General features: G+C 39.5%; 1 protein-coding gene across 2 annotated transcripts in view; it reads left to right on the top strand.

Annotated features, from left to right (window-relative positions):
- Positions 1–24,266, top strand: part of AIMP2 (aaRS-interacting multifunctional protein 2) — a 106,631-nt gene that overhangs the window by 32,267 nt on the left and 50,098 nt on the right. For both annotated transcript variants that reach the window (XM_076196924.1, XM_076196925.1), the window contains exon 3: positions 15,975–16,139. In XM_076196924.1, the coding sequence (XP_076053039.1) occupies positions 15,975–16,139 (165 nt within the window). The remainder of the gene's footprint in view (positions 1–15,974; positions 16,140–24,266) is intronic.

Raw genomic sequence — 24,266 nt, 5'->3', positions numbered from 1 at the left:
TGTATTCAAGCAAGCCTGGTGAGAGCTTTTTACCATCTCTCCGTGTTTTGTTTGCCACTGTTTCCCATCCTGGTTCCAAACATGGTTTATCATCAGTGTTTTGGGCCTTCGAGCTAAGAACTATATTTTCTTCTTTAAGGCCCTCTAAAGCCCTTTCTAAGGCTACAATTCTACTACATGGGGATTGTACCTCTTCAGTGCTCAACACGGAAACACAATCACTTGCCATCTCACTGTTTGAAGCAGCTGTGAGAGGGGGAGAGAGAGAGAAGGGAAGAGGGAAAGAGGAGAGAAGGGAGGAGAGGGGTGGTCAAGATAGATATAACAACTTCTTAGTTGGAGTGGTGCTGCAGAGCTAAATAAAAAAATGTGGTGAATGCAAAAATTAAAGGGTAACCCTACAGTATGATATAAGAAAAATCAAGATAGGTTTAAAAGTTGGAGGAGTGAATGGAATGAGTAAGGTAACTACTCTGGCAGCAAGCAGCATTAGAGAATAATTATGTTCTTGTACAGTGGTACAGAAGGGGTCACTAGCTTATTAGTTAGATATTCAGTAAATGGGCTCCCACAAGTGGTGGTCCCATGTGACTGAGATCAGAGAATCGTGTCCTTGTTGCCCATCTTCTAAATCTCATCCATTTGAACCTGTCACCACTCACCTCTATGTGGAGGTCTAGTCTTGAGTTGCTGACATTTGGTCTCTAGACTGGTACCAAAATTTATCTTAACAGTTTTTTATTGTATCTCCCCTTTTTTATTATTTATTAGTTGAAGATGAATATGGGTAAAAGTAAGGTGATGAGATGTACAAGGGGTGAAAGTGGCAGCATACTGGAAGTGAGGATTAAGGGAGAGCGACTGGAGGAAGTGGATAGCTTTAGGTACTTGGGTGCAAATGTGGCAGGAAAGGGTGGAGTGGAGGTGGAGGTAGAATGTAGATTGAGAGAAGGGAGTAAATGCCTTGGTGGATTAAAAAGTGTAATGAGGAATAGACATTTGGGAATGGATGCTAAGAGGAGACTGTATGAAGGAGTGATTGTGCCAACAGCACTGTATGGAGTAGAAACATGGAACATAAGAGAGGAAGAGAGAAGGAGTTTGAATGTGTTTGAGATGAGGTGTCTGAGAAGTATGATGGGGGTTACCAGACTAGATAGAGTGAGAAATAAGGAGGTGAGGAGGAGAACAGGGGTGGAAAGAGAGTTGGGAGATAGGGTTGATGAAAGAGTATTAGGTTGGTTTGGACACATGGAAAGAATGAGTGAAGAAAGACTTGTAAAAGAAGTATAGAAGGCAGATGTGGAGGGAGTGAACATGAAGGGGCGTCCTAGGATGAGATGGATGTGGTGAAGGGGGCTTTTGGGAAGAGGGGAATGTTTGTTTAGGAAGGACAGGAGAGGACAGAAGACGGGTGAATGGAGAATGGTTGTATATGGATAATGTTGTGATGCATGAGGTGGAATGGGTGGGGGGATGGAAGGTGAGGTGGTATGTGTGAGAAAAATTTGACACAGCCCGAAGGGAGTTCTCCCAGTCTTCTCCTTTTCTGCATGGGGGGTCGCCGATTTAATGAAGCGGCCTTGCTATGGATGTGCTGTATTTTGCAACACTTCCTCTGACCCAGGGCAGTGGACAAGGTGCAGGGATGACCCGTCATCCAAGAGGTGCCAAGATATGAGGGAAGGTGGAGGGGAGTGGAGTGTATTTGGGGATGGAATGGGTGGGAATGTTTTTTGTCTTTTTCGTTTTGGCTACCTCCCATGTAAGGGGAAAAAAGTCATGGTATATGTATGTATAATTATTTTATTATATTTATTTATTTTTATTTTCTATTATTTTTATTTTTTCATAAGGAGGTAATGACTGCATGTTATTGTGGGGCTAAAAGCTGCTCAGTAGCATGCAGCTGATACTTAAGGGTCTATATGGGCCGCCCCTATGGACCAGAGTCACACATCATTTTGTCTGTGATAGAGGAAGGCTCTATTCATAGATAAATTATTATGCTTTATTTTACTGCAACTGTCCCTCCATTATGCTGTACTCCCACTTTTAATACGATCTTGTACTACTCTGAATGTTTTTTTACAAGGCACCGGTTACGCCGTGGGTGCCTTGGCCTGCTTTCGCTCGCGACCAATCAGTCGTCTCCGTTGCTGTGACGTCAGTGTTCTCGTCCAATCAGTCGTCTCCGTTGCCGTGACGTCACCACTCGGCCAATCAGTTGTCTCCTCAGCCGATCAGATTCCTTACACAATGGAACATTTTTGCCGGATTTCGGAAGGTGGTCATAAAAACGCAAGGGAATTTAAAAAACTGGAAAACTTTATTTTTTTATATACATAGAGGCACCGGCTACGCCGTGGGTGCCTTGGCCTGCGGCGCTTGCTCGCTTTGCTCTCAGTCGCTCGCTCCAGGACCTCCGGTCTCTTTTATTTTCATTTTTTTTTTCCGATGATACACACTCGATGTACTCATCGGCATCCCGTTTTGAAATATTCCTTATGATCTCGAGGAGTTGAGATATTTATTGTTTCAGTTCTTCTTTTTCTTGGAAAGTCCTTTCCCAAACCTTAAGGGGGACAGATGTGTCTGATTCTGATTCGTCGACGGCATAGTCTTAATCAGGCAGGATCATTGCCGTTGCGGCTTCTTCACTAATATTATAAGCTGAAGCAGGAATCTCAACGGTTCCCAATTCAGGTTCCTCTTCTGGAATTACCTGTTCGCTGTCGTTACCTTTCACTAAAGACTCTCCCTCCCTAATGGATGGCATGTCCGAAAAAATGTCTTTATATACCACGTTTGCCGGATTTTTCACCACACATTCACCATTAACCTTATGGTAACCTCGGAAGATAATTAATGAGTCCCAGTTTGTAACCCTTGAACATGCCACATAGAGCTGTCCATGGGCAAAACAATCGGACGAATCCAACAATAACCCACATTTGTCAAAAGTTTGCCCTTGCGACTTATTAATTGTCATAGCAAAACTTAATTTGACGGGGAATTGTCTTCGGGAGAAGTTGACGGGTGTATCGTTGGATGCTAGGGAAATCCTTGGAATAATGACCTGAACACCGTTAAACACCCCACCTAAAATCTTCCCGACAATTATGTTCTTTGCCAGATTCGTAACCATGATACGGGTACCGTTACAAAGTTTAGGTGGACATAGGTTTCGCATTATCATGATAACGCATCCTACCTTTAGTTTCAACTCGTGTAACGGAACAGAAGGAGAATTCATTTTGTTATATACCGAAGTTTGAATTTCAATTTCATCGTTTCCGATCGGTTTATCCTCACTCCTGTATATATGTTCATCACCTTTGATTCTTTCATAGATCACCTCATTTATGTAATCCACGTCTTCGTTTCTAGGACATATTATGGCTCTTTTTTGGAAATATAGATAGCTGTTGGCGTTAGCTTCGAGCTCTTCGTAGACCTTTTCGATTACATCATCCCTTGTTCTGACCAAAATACCAAATTTCTTTGGAAACCTGAATCTACCTGTTTCACCCATGCCAATCCGTAACAAATTTTCTGCGAATGTCCTGTTTTCTTTATCCTCAGCCTTCAATCTAACATTTTGTACTAATTTGAACTTACGTAAATCCTCCCAGAAAAACGCGTTCTTCAACTCTTCATTCTTACCTCCGCCTCTGATGACGGGCAAAATCTGTCGAAAATCACCCGCACACACGAACGGAATGCCACCCATAAAACAATGTTTGTTACCCGTTATGTCTTTAGCAGTGCAATCCAATGCAGTTATTGTATTTTTGTTAGTCATCACCACTTCGTCCCAAACTATAAGTGAAGTCATCTTAATCAGCCTTGCAAGCTCCGAATTTAGCTTAATGCTACACGGTTTCACTTCATTGTGCTCCATTATTCGAATTTTGAACATATTATGGGCCGTTCGGCCTCCGTGTAAAACTGTAGCAGCAATATCCGAGGAAGCAACAGCTAATGCTATTTCACTATTTGCACGCACAGTATCCAATAACAGGTTCAACACAAACGATTTCCCCATCCCGCCAGGGGCATTCAGGAAAAAACCACCAGAACGCCTGTTATTTACACACTCCGTCACGGCATCGTAAATAGCACGCTGTTCCTTGTTAAGTAATACAATCTTTTCTGAAACCTCTTCTTTCAATCTATCGGTATTATAAGCTTTTTCGCGTCTAATTACACTTGAGGTTTTCTCTTTCCCCCTTGAAGGAGTCAATCCATAAGCGCTTATCTCACCACCACCACAGTTCCAAACCTGTTGTTGTATGTCATCGAGCGCATCCAAGTAGATTTCGTCATTGTATTCGTCTAAACCCGAACTTCTTAAGAAATCGCTCGCAAATAAGTCCCTCGTTTCTTTCCAGATATCCGATTGGTCTTCCAAACCAGAGAACACAAACATACTTGCATATGTAGCACGCAATTGCGATCGATCATTGGTGTGGTTTATAATTTCAATTATAGTTTTCTTCCACGTTTCCTCGTCATTCAACAAACCCATCGCTTTTACGGCTTCCCGAAAGGTATCGTAAAGGACCCCGTCTACTGTACGCAGATCTGTGTAACTCGTAGGACCTTTCTTGTGTGTCAGGAGCATTCTGAGGTAGAATAATTCAACCGTCTTAGTGTCGACGGCTCGCATACGCCCCAAAGATGAAGTTTTTGTCATCCTCTCATGCCACGTGTGCTTGTCTTTATCGTACACAAAGTGACTTGGAACTTCGGGGTAATACAGGGTTTTAGCAAACTCGTTCGTTTTGCAAAGCTTGAAAAATGCTGTTAATTGGGTATCTTGATTTGCTTGTTCGCTGATCTTGTGCTCCAAATCAGTTTCCCTGTAATAAATTTCATTCTCATTTTCCAAGTGCAAATCGAGCGAAGTAATCGGTGGGAAGCTCCTATGGATTGGGAACTTGAAGATCTTCCAAGTAGCTTCGTTTGCGTTTATGTACCTTGCCTCGAGGTAGTTACGCACTTCGTTTACCGGCTCGCCTTCCTTATGTTTGGTGTATAGAATCTTATCACACCCCTTGTTTACGTACTTTGTGACGTACACTGTGCACTTGATGGAGTTCGAACACTCCACGTTGAAGTGAGCGTTGTATTTTAGGCATAGATAAGGATTATAGGGTAAGACCCAGGAATTATCCACAGTAATGGTCTTTCCTTTGATCTTACGTTCGAACGTAAAGCTTCCCTCTCCTGGAGCACGACTCCTGTTTTGGGGATAACCCTTAATTCCAAATAATATATCATTCCGACATGGTTTTGGAAAGTTTTTACCACAAACACCATACTTCTTTAACTTTTCCTTACAACAAACGATAGTTTTATCAAAGCCAATGCAAGGCCCATGAAGCATGCAAGTTGTTACGATCTCGTACAATCTGGGTTCCTTTTCTTTATCGGGAATTTCGGCACATATGATTTCATCGACAAATTCCGCTGTTACCCTGTATTCCATCCATAAAAGAATGTGAACGTGAGGCAGACCTCGTTTTTGCCATGCAGTGCTGTATAGAAATGCTTTAACTGCCAAAAATGTGATTTTTAGTAAAATCATCTATTAAAGCCACTACTTTTAACTTAAACGCCCGACTAACCAAATCGGTTCTATCGCAGCAGCCGGTATTTGGATTCCCTTTCATTTCTACGACAGCTGCCCGCAGCTCTTCCCATTTTGGGTTCATCGTAAACGTAATAAAGAAATTGGGACTGCCGTAGTGTGTTACAAACGCCAATGCATCCTGCTGGCGCTGTTTCATGTAACGCGGACCGCCCACAAAAGTTGGTGGGATTATAATTTTTTGGCCCCTTTCTTTGGCCGACGCAGCGTCCGCCTTTAATATGTCACACCTTTCTCTGCGTATAGATGCCTGGTTGTCAACTATAAAGCATAGTCTTTGTGATTCTACTTTAACGTAATTATCTACGACAAATTGCTGAAAAAGCATGCGTCCTTTAGTTAAATAATTGAAGACATCCTTTCTTTCCATGTAAAGGTTTGCGTAATACATACATGGTGATAATCTTTTACCATCCTTTGGTACATCAATCTTAGCTGAACTCGGTGCGTTTACCTTCTTTTGCCTTTTCAAATTGTGCGTATAACCCTTATCTCCGTGAGGTATTAGTAGTGGATATTGGAATATATCGTAAAAGTAGTTTGTGTGACTTAGAATGAAGGTATCATATTTCGTATCTACTTTGGGAGAACGTATGGTAACCCGTAGGTTTGCAGGGACAGACGGGTCCAAATCCACTATAGCCCCTACTTGAGATTTCGCTGTAGGCAAGTTGTAAACACCTTTGTGTTCCTTAGTATTCACCCCCTCAGCTGATTTTAATGTTATTGCTACCTCAGGTATAACTTCCTGTTGTTTCATATAAGTCTCCATTAGTTCCTTAGCACTCTCTAATTCCGCTAAGAGAGCTCCAATTGTCTTATTATATGCCAAAAGGAATCTTTGTAAAACTTCTACGATATTTTTGTTATCCTCTATTTCCCTTAACTCTGTTTCACGTCTAGCTTGCGTTTTCTTTGAGCATTCTACGGTTTTATTTTTATAGTTTACAAGCCCACCGGCTGCGCTGGTTGGGCTACGCCCCTTTTTAGGAAAATAAAATATCAAAATCATATTGCTTTTTATTTCTTGTCAACATATGGTTCTGCGTTCTTTTTCCCATAATAATGCTTGGCAAAACTTACATCTGAATTTTCCAATTTCTCCGATCGAATGAAGCGGAACTTCTTTCTTATCGGTTTCTCGTAAAGAACCTTTATAAACTAGATAGTCTATCTAACGATTCCACAAAAGTTTGATTTTTTTTTATTGAGTTTACGCTGTTCTCGCAAGTCATCTATATAGGCGATTTATGCTGGTGTTAAATTTCCGTTCAAAACACCCTTTTTATATTTTTTTTAAATCTTTTTTTCCTTTAAGTAATAACTTTTTTTTTTTTTTTTTTTTTTTTTATACTTGCTTTTCTTGTTTCAAAACTTTGCGAATTGTTAAAGCTTTTGCTTTGGCCTCTCTCCGTTCCTTTCTAGCCTCCTTCTTCATTCGTTCTTCTTAGCTTTTTTATGGTCCTCATTTTGAATACGCACCATTTCAATTTTCTTTAGACGTTCTTTCTCGTTTTCAATACGTTTGTTAATCATTAAGTCTTTTGCTTCTTGAATTATGTTAACGTTTTCTTCTATTTTCGTGTCAATACTCTTACTGATTTGGTCTTACTTTTTTAATAGCATACTTGTTAACGCGGTCTATTCGCCTCTGAGCTTTAAAAGTTCTTTCAAGATAACTTTTTTGATAGTCTAGGTGATCCGATTTGCCACCTTTTATTGTAAAATTTTTGTACCCTGTCAAGTAATGTTTTTCAAACGCGTCTGAATTCTCTTGTGAAATTTCCTTATCGGATGCGTCGAGAGACTCAAAAATTTCATCACCATACTCATAATTTTTGTCCTCTTTCAGTTTCTTATTAAATGTTAATAATTTTCGATGAAACATCTTTATCGATTCTCTCACTGAAAACGTATTGGTTTTGATGTACAAATTTGGAAAACTCGAAGCTTGGCGGTGTAACCGATTTACCCCCAAACGCCTCTCGCCTCAGGAAAAAGAAATAATTGTAACAGAATTTTTTTATTTGTAATATATTCTTTGTAACTTGTTGGGTGCGCAATTTTATTTGTTGTTCCTGATCATAATAGAAATACAAATCCAGGAACTCCTCTTGTTTTTGCCAGTACAGACGCTCCTCAACTTACGTTTTAGTTACGTTCCGAACGGCCGAACGTAAGTTGAAAATGAACGTAAGTTGTTACTGTACTATACATCCGTAAATTGTATTACCGTATCTTATAAAACACCCCTAAATCATTAATTATACACATAACATTGTAAAATAATAACATTAATTTCAAATAAATTTTCAAGCAACATAAATTGAGATGGTGGAGGATGAGGGGGAGGAGGAGGATGAGGCAAGGCATGTTCAGTTTGTCGTTTGTTCAATGTAAATGGACGCAGCGTCATGCGCAAGTATCGTTTGAACTACGGAGAGCGCGCTAAACTAAAAAAAAAAAATCAATTTTTTCTTTTACAGTCAGTTCAAACGTAAAAACGTAAAACGAATGAACGTAAGTGGAGGAGCGTCTGTAATTACATTGGCCAACACGAAAACTTGTCTTCGCTTGCCCACAATCCTTTATTTCCATGTTACCGATATCGTTTTCTGATTTTTTTAAGTTTTCCATTTTCATCCCTTCTGTCATATAACGCGGCTTTATATAACCCAATCTTTGATAGATATTACTCCTAATTTTATAAACAAACGATTTTTCAGAGGGATCTTGTAATATGGTAGGTGTCACAAAGTAAAGCAAAAAAGGCGGTTAAACGCAATGATATTTGAAAGAAACTTTTCCGAAAGGGGAGTCTGGCTACTATAAAGTTCTAATAATTCTCCGGTCAAAGGAGCTAAGTTCTCGAAAATGGCTTGTCCAAAAGAACAACACAACGTCCTGTTTTCCTTCGCCCAAAGCAACGCGTCGCACAGTTTACCGAATTTACCAACGCTATGACAAATAACTCTATCTTCACGTAACTTACCGGTCAAATCCTTGGTAGTTTGAGCAATTTCACTAATTATATGCTTTTCTTTCCTCTCCTGCCTTAATTCTTCTAACGTGGCTTGTTCATCATCGGTTAACTTTACTGTTAATCCCTTTTTTTTTTTTTTTTTATTTTTTTTTTTTTTTTTTCTTTTTTCTCCCAACTCCCTAATCCGTTTCCGAATTTGCACTTCCTTGGCCCTTTTCAACTTTTTTGCTTTATTTTGTTCCTTTCTTTTTGCTATTTCATTTATTTTACGGGCTCTATCGGCTTACCTTTCCCTTTTTCTGCGTTCCTTGTCTTCTTTTTTACGGGCTCTATCGGCTTCACTTTCCCCTTTCTTGCGTTCCTTGTCTTCCTTATTACGGGCTCTATCGGCTTCCCGTTCCTTTTCCATATGTTCCTTTTTTCTCCTCTCTTCACATTGTCTCACTTCTGTAGCTTTTAAAAACTTTTTTCCTTGAGTTTGCGGTTTTTTATACAGTATAATCATTGTATTTCCGATCGATGTAATACTTTTGGTATTCCTCGTGACAGCTTTTACCACCACTCTTAGTGAAATTCTTGTATCCTGCAAAATAATGTTTCATAAATTTTTCCGATTCTTCCTCTTTAATTTCTCCGTCGAAATCTATTATGAGATCGTACTCTTCATCAGAGTACACGTAAGATTTGTTATTTCGTAACATATTGTTGAGCCCCAATGTTTTCCTATGGAATCTCTTAATTGTAGCTGTTACTAAGTTTTTTTTTGAGTGAGGCGTAAATTTAGTTGGGGAAACTCATTCTTGTGCTCCGTGGTCAATTCTTTACGAAGAGCATAGTTTTTCTGCACACTTTCTTTTGGGTACTTCTTCGTCTTCGTAACCCAGGCCCAAAAGTGATTAAACCTCCTCTTTCTCTGTACTCTACTCTTTGAACCACATTCATCAATTGCAGCAATGCTTGATATGGTATATGGTAGCTATAAAAATATCCTAACACAATGGGACGATTATGCCCATTTTAGTATAAATGTGTGAAATGTTTTCACAACCGCGCGACATGACGTCACACGGGAATATGTTAGACAACTAAAAATCATGCTAGACTGACAAAAACCATGCTTAATCTTTTATTCTTCATAATAAATTATATGTTTATTTATTCATTAAGATAACCCAATGTCATGGGTGAATTATGCCCATTTTAGTGTAATGTGAAATGTTTTCAGGACCGTGCGACGTGACGTCACGCGGGAATATGCTAGTGAACAACTAAAACTTATGTTATACTGGCAAAAATAACGCTTAATATTTTTCCTCGCAATAAATTAGGTTTTTATAACATTTTCCCATTAAAATAGCCAAATTTCATGGGTGAATTAGTGTAACTATGTGAAATGTTTTCACGACCGCGCGACATGACGTCACACGGGAATATGTTAGACAACTAAAAATTATGATAGACTGACAAAAATCATGCTTTATCTTTAACTTCTTCATAAATTAGGTTTTATATATTTTTTCATTAAAATAACCCAATGTCATGGGTGAATTATGCCCATTTCAGTATAATTATGTGAAATGTTTTCAGGACCGTGCGACATGACGTCACGCGGGAATATGCTAGAGAACAACTAAAACTTATGTTATACTGGCAAAAATAACGTGTTTTTTTTCTGACTGTATGGGCTTCTCTAACCCTTTTAAAAACTGTTTTCCTTGAGTTTGCGGGTTTTTTTTTATATAATTGTATTTCCGATCGATGTAATACTTTTGGTATTCCTCGAGACGGCGTTTACCACCATAGTAAAATTCTTGTATCGTGCAAAATAATGTTTCCTAAACTTTTCCAATTCTTCCTCTTTAATTTCTCCGTCGAAATATATTATGAGATTGTACTCTTCATCAGAGTACATATAATTTTTGCTATTTCGTAACATATTACGAAGGTGTCTTCAAAAGCTTTTGATACCGTCCCACACGAAAGACTACTTACTAAATTAGCTTTGCATGGAATAAGTGGTAGCCTATTAGGTTGGACTAGTAATTGGTTGAATGGTCGAAAACAGAGAGTTGTTTTAAATGGAAAAACTTCTGGATGGAAAAGTTTTGCAAGTGGAGTTCCTCAGGGTTCCGTTCTGGGGCCACTTCTATTCATAGTATATATATAAATGATATAGACCATGGACTAAAATCTACTGTTTCCAAATTTGCTGATGATACAAAACTGTGCGGAGTGGCAAATGATCACTCAAACCAATTAGATATTCAAGAAGATTTAGATCAATTACAGCAATGGTCTGAAAAGTGGCTAATGAAATTTAACACAAGTAAATGCAAGGTAATGCACATAGGTAAAAATAACTAAGTACGATTACAAGTTATTTGGAAATTCGTTAACAAAAGTGGATAGTGAAAAAGATCTCGGCGTAATTATCAGTAACGACCTCAAATCATCCAAGCAGTGTATTTCAGCCTCTGAGAAAGCAAATAAGATTATGGGACTGATTGCGCGATCTTTTGATTTCAAAAGTCCATCACTCATTAACAAGCTATATAAATCGTTAGTTAGTCCACATTTGGAATATGGTGTTTCCGTATGGTCACCGAATCTCATTAAAGACATTGACAGGCTGGAAAAAGTACAACGGCGAGCCACAAAACTGATTCCAAATATCAAAAATAAATCATACGAAAATCGACTAAAACACATATCTATTTTCCCTAAAAAAAAGCGTAGACTCAGAGGTGACTTGATACAGGTCTTTAAGATTCTAAAGGGAATTGGCAACATCAAAAGTGACAAAATTTTCACATTGAATGAGAATCAGACAAGAAACAATGGTCTCAAACTGTCCAGAAATAGATTCAATTTGGAAGTGGGTAGAAACAACTTTGCCAACCGTGTAGTTAATGAATTGAATAAACTTCCTGCACAGGTAGTGCAATGTAGTTCAGTTCGAAGCTTTATGAATCATTTAGATAAGTACCTAATTATGATGCTGTAATGATTATAATTTTATTTAATATTATTTGTTTTTGTTTTATCATTTGTCTCTGATTTTCATTTATTATTAGTTATATGTCAGTTTATTATTATTTACTATATACCTGTTTGTTTATTATTTAACTATACCTATGCATTTATTTATGTATTTTATTTGTTATTTACATTATTATAGTTTTTATTTATTATTTTATTATTACTATGAATTTTTTTTTCGCATCCGACCTAGATATGGATCAAAAGGTCTCCTGTCGGTATGCTCCGCCTTTGTAATCCTATGTAATCTCCCGAAGGAGTCTCCAGTCTCCAAAAGGAGTCAAATTCTCCCGTCGTCTCTCTCTCTCTCTCTCTCTCGTTAGGTCAGTCATAAAGGCAATACATTTTTTAATCGTTTATGTTATGCCACATAGGACCCGCGGAAATTCCACGGTTATTCAACTTTGAAGTATTACGAAGGAGTCTTCAGTCTCCAAAAGGAGTCGTCAAAGTCTCCCGACGTTGTCGTCAAATTCTCTCTCTCTCTCTCTCTTTCGTTAGGTCATTCATAAAGGCAATAAAAAAAATTGAATCGTTTATGTTATGTCACAATAAACATTTATAGACGATTGATTATCTTCATGTAACCTATGATTGAACTTGTATAGACGTTTGAATACTGTTTATTTATTTGTGTATTTATTTGTTTATTTATTTATCTACTTATTTTCGTGAAGTTCTGTTAGGAGCTCAGAAAGCAACGCGACATGACGTCACACGTTAAGCTTTGAATAAATAGAAATTCCACGGGATTTACGAAGGAGTCTTCAAAATCTCCCAAAGGAGTCGTCAGATTCTCCCCCTCGTCTCTCTCTCTCTCTCTCTCTCTCTCTCTCTCTCTCTCTCTCTCCTCGTTAGGTCAATTATAAAGGCAATAAAAATTTTAGAATCGTTTGTCATATCACATAGGACCCGCGAAAATTCCACGGTTATTCAACTTTGAAATATTACGAAGGAGTCTTCAAAATCTCCCGAAGAAGTCTTCAGTCTCCAAAAGAAGTCGTCAAAGTCTCCCGTCGTCTCTCTCTAGCAGGCCCGTGGAAATTCCGCGGGATTTACGAAGGAGTCTTCAAAATCTCCCGAAGGAGTCTTCAGTTTCCAAATGGGGTCGTCAAAGTCTCCCGACGTTGTCGTCAAATTCTCCCGTCTCTCTCTCTCTCTTTCTCGTTAGGTTAATCATAAAGGCAATAAAAATTACTCACAAATATTGTTGAACCCCAGAGTACATCTAATTTCTGCTATTTCGTAACATATTACGAAGGAGTCTTCAAAATCTCCCGAATTCCAGTCTCCAAAAGGAGTCGCCAAAGTCTCCCGTCGTCTCTCTCTCTCTCTCTCTCTTTCTCGTTAGGTCAATCATAAAGGCAATACATTTTTTAAATAATTTATGTTATGTCACATAGGACCCGCGGAAATTCCACGGTTATTCAACTTTGAAGTATTACGAAGGAGTTCAAAATCTCCTGAAGGAGTCGTCAAAGTCTCCCGACGTTGTCGTCAAATTCTCTCTCTTTCTCTTACTCTTTTTCGTTAGGTCAATCATAAAGGCAATAAAAAATTGAATCGTTTATGTCATGTCACAATAAACATTTATAGACGTTTGATTATCTTCATGTAACCTATGATTAAACTTGTATAGACGTTTGAATACTGTTTATTTATTTGTGTATTTATTTATTTATCTACTTCGTGAAGTTCTGTTAGGAGCTCAGAAAACAACGCGACATGACGTCACACGTTAAGCTTTGAATAAATGGAAATTCCACGGGATTTACGAAGGAGTCTTCAAAATCTCCCGAAGGAGTCTTCAGTCTCCAAAAGGAGTCGTCAAAGTCTACTGACGTTGTCAAATTCTCCCCTCGTCTCTCTCTTTCTCCTCGTTAGGTCAATCATGAAGGCAATAAAAAAAATTGAATCGTTTGTCATGTCACATAGGACCCGCGAAAATTCCACGGTTATTCAACTTTGAAATATTACGAAGGAGTCTTCAAAATCTCCCGAAGGAGTCTTCAGTCTCCAAAAGAAGTCGTCAAAGTCTCCCGACGTTGTCGTCAAATTCTCCCGTCGTCTCTCTCTAGCAGGCCCGTGGAAATTCCGCGGGATTTACGAAGGAGTCTTCAAAATCTCCCGAAGGAGACTTCAGTCTCCAAAAGGGGTCGTCAAATTCTCCCGTCGTCTCTCTCTTTCTCTTTCGGTTAATCATAAAGGCAATAAAAATTACTCATAAATATTGTTGAACCCCAATATTCTCCTATGGAATCTCTTAATTGTGACTGTTACTGAGGTTTTTTGAGTGAGGCGTAAAGTTGGGGAAACTTATTATTGTGTTTCCTGCCCTTCGCTCGCGGCCAATCAATCGTCTCCGTTTCCGTGACGTCAGTGTTCTCGTCCAATCAGTCGTCTCCATTGCCGTGACGTCACCACTTGACCAATCAGTTGTCTCCGTTACCGTGACGTCACCACTCTCTCAGCCAATCAGAATCCTTACACAATAGGACATTTTTGCCGGATTTCGGAAGGTGGTCATAAAAACGCCAGGAAATTTTCAAAACTGGAAAACTTTATTTTTTTATATACATAGATTTATTTTATTTATTTTTATTTATTTATTTATTTAATTATTATTATTATTTTTTATTTTTATTTTATTTTTTTATTTTTTATTTTTTCTGAAGAAGAATACAGCCACCGAGTGTTCCCACTTGAGTTGGAAAAGGCAACAAAAAATGGGATGGGGATAGGAATAGGCTTCCTACTCACTGTAGCTCCAAAGGGGACATCCTAAAAGTAAAGTAAAGGCATAAGAGGGTCTAGGAGTTTTCCAATCAGAACCCTAAAATTTAGGTCTTTTAATGTGTGTTGATGTGGTACAGATGAGAGTAAAAGGGAAGAGATAAACAGTATGTGAGAAGAATGATGGAAGTGTTGGCATTGAGTGAAACTAAGTTGAAAGGGAGGGGCAATTTTGAGTTTGGAAGCGTAGTTGGGATGGTGTCAGGAGTGAAGAGAGGACAAGGGAGAGTAAAGGTGGCTATACTAGTAAGTGAAAAGATAGGTAAATGTATAGTGGAGTGTAAAGAGGTTTCATCAAGGTTAATGTGGATGAAGGTGAAACTGGGAAGGGAGATGTGGGTTTTTGTAAGTGCATATGGCTGGTAGTGGGAAGAGTGTAGAGTAAGGGGAGGCTTTTTGGATAGATTTAAATGAGTGCATAGAGAGTTTAGGGAGAAATATCAATGTAGTAGCATGAAGAGATCTTATTGTTAGGATAGGAAATGAACCAATAGACAAAGTGTTTGGAAAATGTGAAGTTCCAGGAAAAAATCATAGTGGAGATGTGTCTAGAGAATTGATGATAGCAAGTACAGTATTTAGGAAGAAAGTCAAGCATAAGTACACATGGGAGAGAGTGGTGGGTGGAAGGTTGCTAGATAGCACTTTAATGGATTACATAATGGTAACCAGTTATTGTAACTATTCAGTAGTTCACATGGGTTTTAGTAAGGTATCTCAATATAGGTGCCCTTCATTTTGGGCGCCAGAATTGATAGAAATTGTTCAGACAATTTTATTGAGCTGAGAGTAAATATTGGACTAAAAATTATTTACTTAGATTGAAACCTTCAGTTCAGGTCTGCCTCATATCTGAACAAAATCATCTGGCAAGGCAAACCCAGTGAATAAGGATTAATATTTGCCTGTGATATTCAGTTCTTTCTTCTTTAGGGACAATATTGTATCAGAAGGTAGAGTCATAGATGAGGTAATGAAGAGGTTTAAGGAGGGAAGCAAAACAGGGATAGTAGACGTCAAAAGTGATCAACATTCTTTTTTAAACAAGTGGAGTCACCAATCATGAAAAAATATTGCATGATTTTGGCTTCTAAGAATATCACTAGAGTCTTTAAGATATACCAACAGAATTATGTAGTCAGAACCCCATAGTCCTACTGGGTTAGCAGTATGTACAGTTAAACCATTCATGTTCTCAAGGTTAAGCAAACTTGTTTAGTATCGGAATAAAATACAAATCACTGAAACAGAGGTAATAATTCATATGTCTGAGTCCTGTCACATTTCTGGCATCCCTAGACTGAATGATTGGTAGTAGTTAAAATGAAATTGTAGGTTGTCATCATGATAAAGGTATTGAATGATTATTTTCATCATGGGCTATAATTTGTTGGGTAGAGTGCATGGGTTTACAATTAATATTGATGAAATAGTTCAGAATTTCCTTTTGAATTTGGAGGGTGTGTTTTATGTCGATACATCAGTATATTTCTCATTTCTTAGGTGCCAGACAGTGTTTTGAAGTTGGAAGCAAGGCAAGAAGGAATACTGAAAAAGCTGAAAGACTTAAAGCAGCAAGTACTACTGTTAGAACAAAAGCAAGGTTGTCCAAGGATAACTGGGGGCACCCCTGCTGTTGGAACTGCTGCATCACATGTCCCTGTCAAGGTTAGTCATGAATGCACACATTTGAGTAGTAGTTATGTTAGAATTTTGGCTGCAAAAATATCATCATTTAAGACTTTGTATGTCTTTTATGCACTTCCACAGTTTTATAATACTTTATGTGTCTTAACTGTTGTTGTCAGTTTTATACTTGTCCACATAACCTGACTTGTGATACAACTACTGATATTTTTATTTTTTATATGTCTGGGACCAATGATGAAAGCTTGTACATGGCAATTCTGCAAGATATAAATTGGAGAAAATCATCTCCCTAATATTTTCATGTCCTATCAACACCCTCACCTCAATCAAGAATTCAGTTAATCAAACCATTGTTCTGGTTCCCACTTATAGGTGGGATGCAACAAAGGAAGAGAGGGAAAAAATTGTAGAAACAGGAGAAAAAAAAAAAAAAAAAGGAATGAACAGAACAAAGATTTACTGGAGTCAGAAGATGAAGTGGTATCTAAGAAAAGATCCAGAGAAGGAGGAATGAGCAAGCATGTACCAATATAGGTTGACTAAAATAAATAAAATTAGAGATAAATGATCACTTAAAGGAGAAAGCTGGACAAAATGTGCTTTCCCAAGACAAACTCGGAGGAAATATTAATGTTCAGCTGTGGAACAAATGCAGATGGAAGAAGGAGTGACAGATAATGAGATTTAAAAAAGGCAATGAAAAAATGAAAACAACAATACAAAATGAATATCGCTGATAAATCCAAAGAGAATCCCAGAGAATTCTATAGTTACATTAGAGATAAAAAGGTTATTAGGAATTACATTGTCCCACTATTATCTGCTGATGGTCATCTTCAATATTCAAATGAAGGAATGTGTGATAGTTTAAACAACTATTATTAGCTCAGTATTCATAAACAAAACACCTCAAATTGAACTCCAAACTGAAACTGTGAAAAACCTAGGGTAAACTTACTATGGTAAATATAACAAAAGAAAAAACTAAAAGGTGTATAGAGAAACTCAAAATTAATAAAACACCAGGGCCTGATGGTTGGCATCCAGTAATTTAGAAATAAAAAATGAGATTGTTGTTCCATTAGAAATTATTTTCAAGAAATCCATCATATCCAGAGATGACAAAAAGAAACAAAATAACTACATGCCTATAAGCTTGACTTTAATCGTAGGAAAAATTATGGAAACTATCATCAGAGATGCTGTCAAACATCATTTAGAAAGTAACTGTTTGATAAATGATAGCATGGATTCAGATGGAAACGTTCTTGTGTGACTTACTCAAATTATACAAAACAGTCATCTCAAATTATGAGGAAAGAAACAATATACATACATATACCAAAGGCTCTTTCCCCCTTACATGGGGGGTAACCAAAAAGAAAAAGGCATAGAAATCACTCCTGCCCATTTCATTTCCCATATATTCCACTCCCCTCCACCCTCCTCCCTTCCTCCCATCTCGGCACCTCCTGGACGACGGGTCATCCCTGCATCCTGTCCACTGCCCTGGGTCAGAAGCAGTGTCGCAAGACACAGTACATCCACAGCAAGGCCGCTTCATAAGTTCGGCAACCCCCCTTCTCTGTCCCCTCATGTAGAAAAGGAGAAGACAGGGAGAAATCCCTTCAGGCTGCATCAAATTTTTTCTCATACCTACTTCCTCACCCCCCATCCCCCACCCACTCCCCCTCATCCATCACAGCCTCATCTATACACAACCCTTCTCCATTCACCCCTATCTTCTGTCCTCTCGCGTCCTTCCTCTACAGACATCATTCCTCTCTTTTGTAAAGCCCCTTTCACCCCATCCATCCATCTCATCCTAGGATGCCCCCTCATATACACTCCTTCCACCTCTGCCTTCCACTCTTCTTTTACTAATCTTTCTTCACTGATTCTTTCCATGTGTCCAGACCATCCTAATACTCTTTCATCAACCCTATCTCCCAACTCCCTTTCCACCCCTGTTCTCCTCCTCACCTCATTTCTCACTCTATCTAGCCTAGTAACCCCTATCATACTTCAGACATTTCATCTCAAACACATTCAAACTCCTCTCTTCCTCTCTCATGTTCCATGTTTCTGCCCTGTACATTGCTGTTGGCACAATCATTCCTTCATATATCCTCCACTTAGCATCCATTCCCAGATGTCTATTTCTCATTACACTTTTTAATCCACCAAGGCATTTACTTGCTTCTCTCAATCTACATTCTACCTCCACCCCCACTCCTCCCTTTCCTGTCACATCCGCACCCAAGTATCTAAAACTATCCACTTCCTCCAGTCTTTCACCCTTAATGCTCACTTCCAGCCTACTATCACTCTCTCCCCTTGTACATCTCATCACCTTACTTTTACCCACATTTATCTTCTGCTTCCTTCTTTCACACACCTTCTCAAACTCTGTCACTAACTTCCTCAATCCCTCCTCTGATCCTGCTACAAGCGCACTGTCATCAGCAAACAACAGCTGGCTCACCTCCCACTTTTCTCCATTTTCTTTAACCATCTCCAACCCCTGACCCCCTACCCTTGCATTCACCTCTCACACCACCCCATCCATGTAAAGATTGAACAGCCAGGGCAACATAACACATCCCTGACGAAGTCCCACCCCCACCTCAAACCATTTACTCTCTCCACTTCCAATCCTAATGCAAGCTCTACTACTCTCATAAAAACTCTTGACTGCTCTTAACAGCTTTCCTCCTATCCCATATATCTGTAGTACCTCCCACAGTGCCTTCCTATCTACCCTGTCGTAAGCCTTTTCCAGATCCATAAAAGCCCAAAAAACATAGCAAAACTATAGCTTTCTCACATATCTGTCTTATCACAAAAATCTGATCTACACATCCCCTACCTGACCTAAAACCACACTGTTACTCACCAATTACTCCCTCTGTTCCTCTCCTAATCCTCTCAATCAAGACCCTCCCATAAGCCTTCCCAACTACACTCAACAAGCTGATCCCTCTGTAACTACTACACTCACACTTGTCCCCCTTTTCTTTGTAAAGCGGAACTATACAGGCACTCCTCCAGTCCTCTGGCACTCTACCGTCTCTTAAACAAACATTAAATAACCTCACCAGCCAGTCCACCATAACTGTACCTCCTTTCTTCAGACATTCTGCATGGCATCCATCCAACCCAGGTGCCTTACCTGCTCTCATCATCTTAACAGCTGCTTTCATTTCATCCTTCCTATTTCTCTTCCATTTTCCTCACTCATCACTCTCATTTTCTTAGCACTTCCCACTGCAACTACCTTTCCCTCCCTATCCTCCTTCACATTTAGCAACTCCCTAAAATACTCTTCCCACCTTCCTCTCACTGCCTTCTCTTCCATTATCATCTCTCCATCTGCACCTTTTACCTTTTTTTCTCTACTTGATTCGCCTCCTCTTCCTCTTTTAACTTCCAAAGCATTTTTTTATTACTTTCAAAATTTTCTGTCATACTCTTACCCCATTTCACATCTGCTCTCCTGTTTGCTTCCTTTATCTTATGCTTAACTTCCTTTCTCTTTACTTTGTACTTCTCATATGATTCCCTCGTCCTAATTTGTAGCCAATCTATGAATGCCTGCTTCTTCTCTTCTACACCTTTCTTTGCTTCCTCATCCCACCACTCACTACCCTTCTTTCTATTTCTTCCCGCCCTCCTTGTTCCACACACCATCTTTGTACACTTTATGACTCCCTCCTTGAACCATCTCCATTCCTCCTCCACTCCTAGTTCTACTCTATCCTTTACTCTCTCCCACTCCTCAACTTCTTATCCTCATTCTCCTTTTTTTCCTCATTTAAGCAGTTCACTCTAAGTATCTCCCTACTTTCTGCCCTTTTCCTCTTTCTCCACCTATTCTCCACTCTCAATTTACTTTCCACCAGGAAATGATCTGATATTCCCTTAGAACATGTACATCCTTAACTCTTCCTACCATACTCCTGGTCACCACTATATAGTCCATTAGTGCTCTATCTGCCACCCTTCCATCCACCACCCTCTCCCATGTGTACTTATGCTTGACTTTCTTCTTAAACACTGTATTTGCTATCATCAACTCTCTTCAAGACACATCACCATCAATTCTCCTCTACGATTTTTGCCTCGAACTCCATACTTCCCAATCACTCCATCAATTGGTTCATTTCCTACCCTAGCATTTAGGTCTCCCAATACAACTACATTGACATTTCTCCCTAATTCCTCAATGCACTCATTTATATCTACCCAAAATGCCTCCCTTTCCTCTACATTCTTCTCACTACCAGGCCCATATGCACTTACAAAAACCCACATCTCCTTTCCCAGCTTCACCTTCAGCCACATCAACCTTGATGACACCTCCTTCCACTCCACTACCCACTCACTTGTCTCTTCACATACTAGTATAGCCACCCCTTCTCTCCCTCATCCCCCCTCCTCACTCCTGAGTACCTCCCAGCTACACTCCCAAACTCACAGTTGCCCTTTCCTTTCATTTTAGTTTCACTCAAAGCCAGTACATCCATCTTTCTTCTCAGAAACATACTGCCTATCTCTTCCCCTTTACTCTCATCTGTACTACATCCACGCACATTAAAAGACCCAAACCTTAGGGTACTGGTTGGAAAACTCCCAGACCCTCATATGCCTTTACTTTCTTTTTTAGGAATGTGCCCTTTTGGGGCAACAGGTAGTAGGACTCCTAATCCCATCCCCCGTCCCTTTTTTATCGCCTTTTACGACTCGAGTGGAAATACTTGGTGGCAGTGTTCTTTTCCCCCACCACAGGGTAAAAACAATATAGATTTAATATATCTAGACTTAACAAAAGCTTTTGATACCATACCCCACAAAAGACTACTCACTAAATTTGCTTCACATGGAATAAGTGCTAGCCTATTGGACTAGAAATGGGTTGGATTATCGAAAACAGAGTTGTTTTAAATGTCAAAACTTCTAAATGAAAAAATGTTATGAGTGGAGTTCCTCAGGGTTCCTTTCTCAGACCACTTCTATTCATAGTAAATATAAATTATATAGACCACGGACTAAAATCTATTGTCTCCAAATTTGCTGATGATACAAAACTGTGCGGAATGGCAAATGATCACTTAAATCAATTAAATATTCAAGAAGATTTAGATAAATTACAGCAATGGTCTGAAAAGTGGCTAATGAAATTTAACACAAGTAAATGCAAGGTTATGCACATAGGTAAAAATAACAGTAACTACGATTACAAGTTATTTGGAAATTTGTTAACAAATGTGGATATTGAAAAGGATCTCGGCGTAATTATCAGTAATGATCTCAAATCATCTAAGCAGTGTATTCAGCCTCTGAGAAAGAAAATAAGATTCTAGGACTGATTGCACAATCTTTTTATTTCAAAAGTTCATCTCATTAACTAGCTATATAAATTGTTAGTATATCCAGATTTGGAATATGCTGTTTCTGCATGGTCACTGAATCTCATTAAAGGTATTGGAAAAAGTACAATGGTGAGAGATGATATTGGAAGAGAAGGCAGTAAGGGGAAGATGGGCAGAATATTTTAGGGAGTTGCTAAATGTGAAGGAGGATAGGGAGGGAAAGATAGTTGCAGTGGGAAATGCTAAGAAAATGACCGTGATGAGTGAGAAAAATGGAGGAGAAATAAGGAAGGATGAAGTGAAGGCAGTTGTTAAGATGATGAAAGCAGATAAGGCACCTGGTCTGGATGGATGCCATGCAGATGTCTAAAAAAAGGAGGTACAGTGATGGTAGACTGGCTGGTGAGGTTATTTTATGTTTGCTGGAGAGAAGGTAGAGTGCCGGAGGACTGGAGGAGTGCCTGTATAGTTCCACTTTACAAGGGAAAAGGGGACAAGTGTGAATGTAGTAGTTTCAGAGGGATTAGCTTGTTAAGTATAGTTGGGAAGGCTTATGGGAGGATTAGGAGAGGAAGAGAGGGAGTAATTGGTGAGGAACAGTGTGGATTTGGGATGGGTAGAGGTTGTGTAGATCAGATCTTTGTGGTAAGACAAATATGTGAGAAAGCTATAGGAAAGGGGAAGGATGTTTTTTGGGCCTTTATGGATCTGGAAAAGGCTTACGATAGGGTAGACAGAAAGGCACTATGGGAGGTTATGCAGATATATGGGATAGGAGGAAAGCTTCTAGGAGCTGTCAAGAGTTTTTATGAGAGTAGTAGAGCTTGTGTCAGGATTAGAAATGGAGAGAGTGGGTGGTTCGAGGTAAAGGTGGGACTTTGTCAAGGATGTGTTATGTCGCCCTGGCTGTTCAACTTATACATGGATGGGGTAGTGCGAGAGGTAAATGCAAGGGTAGTGGGTCAGGGATTGGAGATGGTTAAAGAAAATGGAGAAAAGTGGGAGGTGAGCCAGCTGTTGTTTGCTGATGACGTTGCGCTTGTGGCAGGATCGGAGGAGGGATTGAGGAAGTTGGTGACAGAGTTTGGGAGAGTATGTGATAGAAGAAAGCTAAAGATAAATGTGGGTAAAAGTAAGGTGATGAGATGTACAAGGGGTGAAAGTGGCAGCACATCGCACGTCTGGCAGCATTAGCTGCCAGACATGCAATGTTGTGTCATAATACTCACATTATAAAAAATAAAGTCACTGCTCAATCGCTCATTCTCTTTCACCCGTGAATTTTGATAACCATAGAAAATATGATGAAGCCAGTTTACAGAGTATGGAGGTCACGCAGGTATGACGACAATAAATATAATCAAGACGACGAATTCGGCATCATCGCGTACACACTTGCTCCTCATGCCGCCTATGTAGGCGTCACCGTATGGAAGGGGTTAAGGGAGAGCGACTGGAGGAAGTGGATAGTTTTAGATACTTGGGTGCAAATGTGGCAGGAAAAGGTGGAGTGAAGGTGGAGGTAGAATGTAGATTGAGAGAAGTGAGTAAATGCCTTGGTGGATTGAAGTGTGTAATGAGGAATAGACATTTGGGAATGGATGCTAAGAGGAGACTGTATGAAGGAGTGATTGTGCCAACAGCACTATATGGGGCAGAAACATGGAACATAAGAGAGGAAGAGAGGAGTTTGAATGTGTTTGAGATGAGGTGTCTGAGAAGTATTATGGGGGTTACTAGGCTAGATAGAGTGAGAAATGAGGAGGTAAGGAGAACAGGGGTGGAAAGGGAGCTGGGAGATAGGGTTGATAAAAGAATATTAGGATGGTTTGGACACATGGAAAGAATGAGTGAAGAAAGACTAGTAAAAGAGGTATGGAAGGCAGATGTGGAGGGAGTGAACATGAAGGGACGTCCTAGGATGAGGTGGATGGATGGGGTGAAGGGGGCTTTGGGGAAGAGGGGAATGTCTGTAGAGGAAGGACGGGAGAGGACAGAAGACGGGTGAATGGAGAATGGTTGTATATGGATGATGTTGTGATGCATGAGGTGGAATGGGGGGTGGTGGTAGTATGTGTGAGTAAAATTTGATGCAGCCCAAGGGATTTCTCCCCGTCTTCTCCTTTTAAATATGGGGGGATGGAGAGGGTGGGGGGTCGCCGATTTAGTGAAGCGGCCTTGCTGTGGATGTGCTGTGCTTTGCGACACTGCTTCTGACCCAGGGCAGTGGACAAGGTGCAGGGATGACCCGTCATCCAGGAGGTGCTAAGATAGGAGGGAGGGTGGAGGGGTGTGGAGTGTATTTAGGGATGGAATGGGTGGGAATGATTTTATGCCTTTTCCTTTTTGGCTACCTCCCTTGTAAGGGGGAAGAAGCCTTGGTATATGTATGTACAAGGGTGAGCCAAAAAACTGATTCCAAATATCCAAAATAAATCATACAAAAATCGACTAAACATATGAATCTGTTTTCCCTAAAAAAACAGACTCAGAGGTGACTTAATACAGGTCTTTAACATTCTAAAGGGAATTGACAACATCAAAAGTGACAAAATTTTTACACTGAATGAGAATCCGACACGAAATGGTCTCAAACTGTCAGGAAATAGATTTAATTTGGAAGTGGGTAGAAACAACTTTGTCAACCATGTAGATAATGAATGGAATAAACTTCCTACAGAGGCAGTGCAATGTAGTTCAGTTTGAAGCTCTAAGATTCATTTAGATAAATGCCTAAGCAAGATGCTGCAATGACTGCCATGTTATTGTGGCA

Source organism: Oratosquilla oratoria, chromosome 13 (assembly GCF_046742065.1).
Source record: "Oratosquilla oratoria isolate Oo_2021 chromosome 13, ASM4674206v1, whole genome shotgun sequence".
NCBI classification, from domain to species: Eukaryota; Metazoa; Arthropoda; class Malacostraca; order Stomatopoda; family Squillidae; genus Oratosquilla; species Oratosquilla oratoria.
Note: the sequence above shows the minus strand (reverse complement) of the source record. Positions and strands in the feature narration are given on the sequence as shown.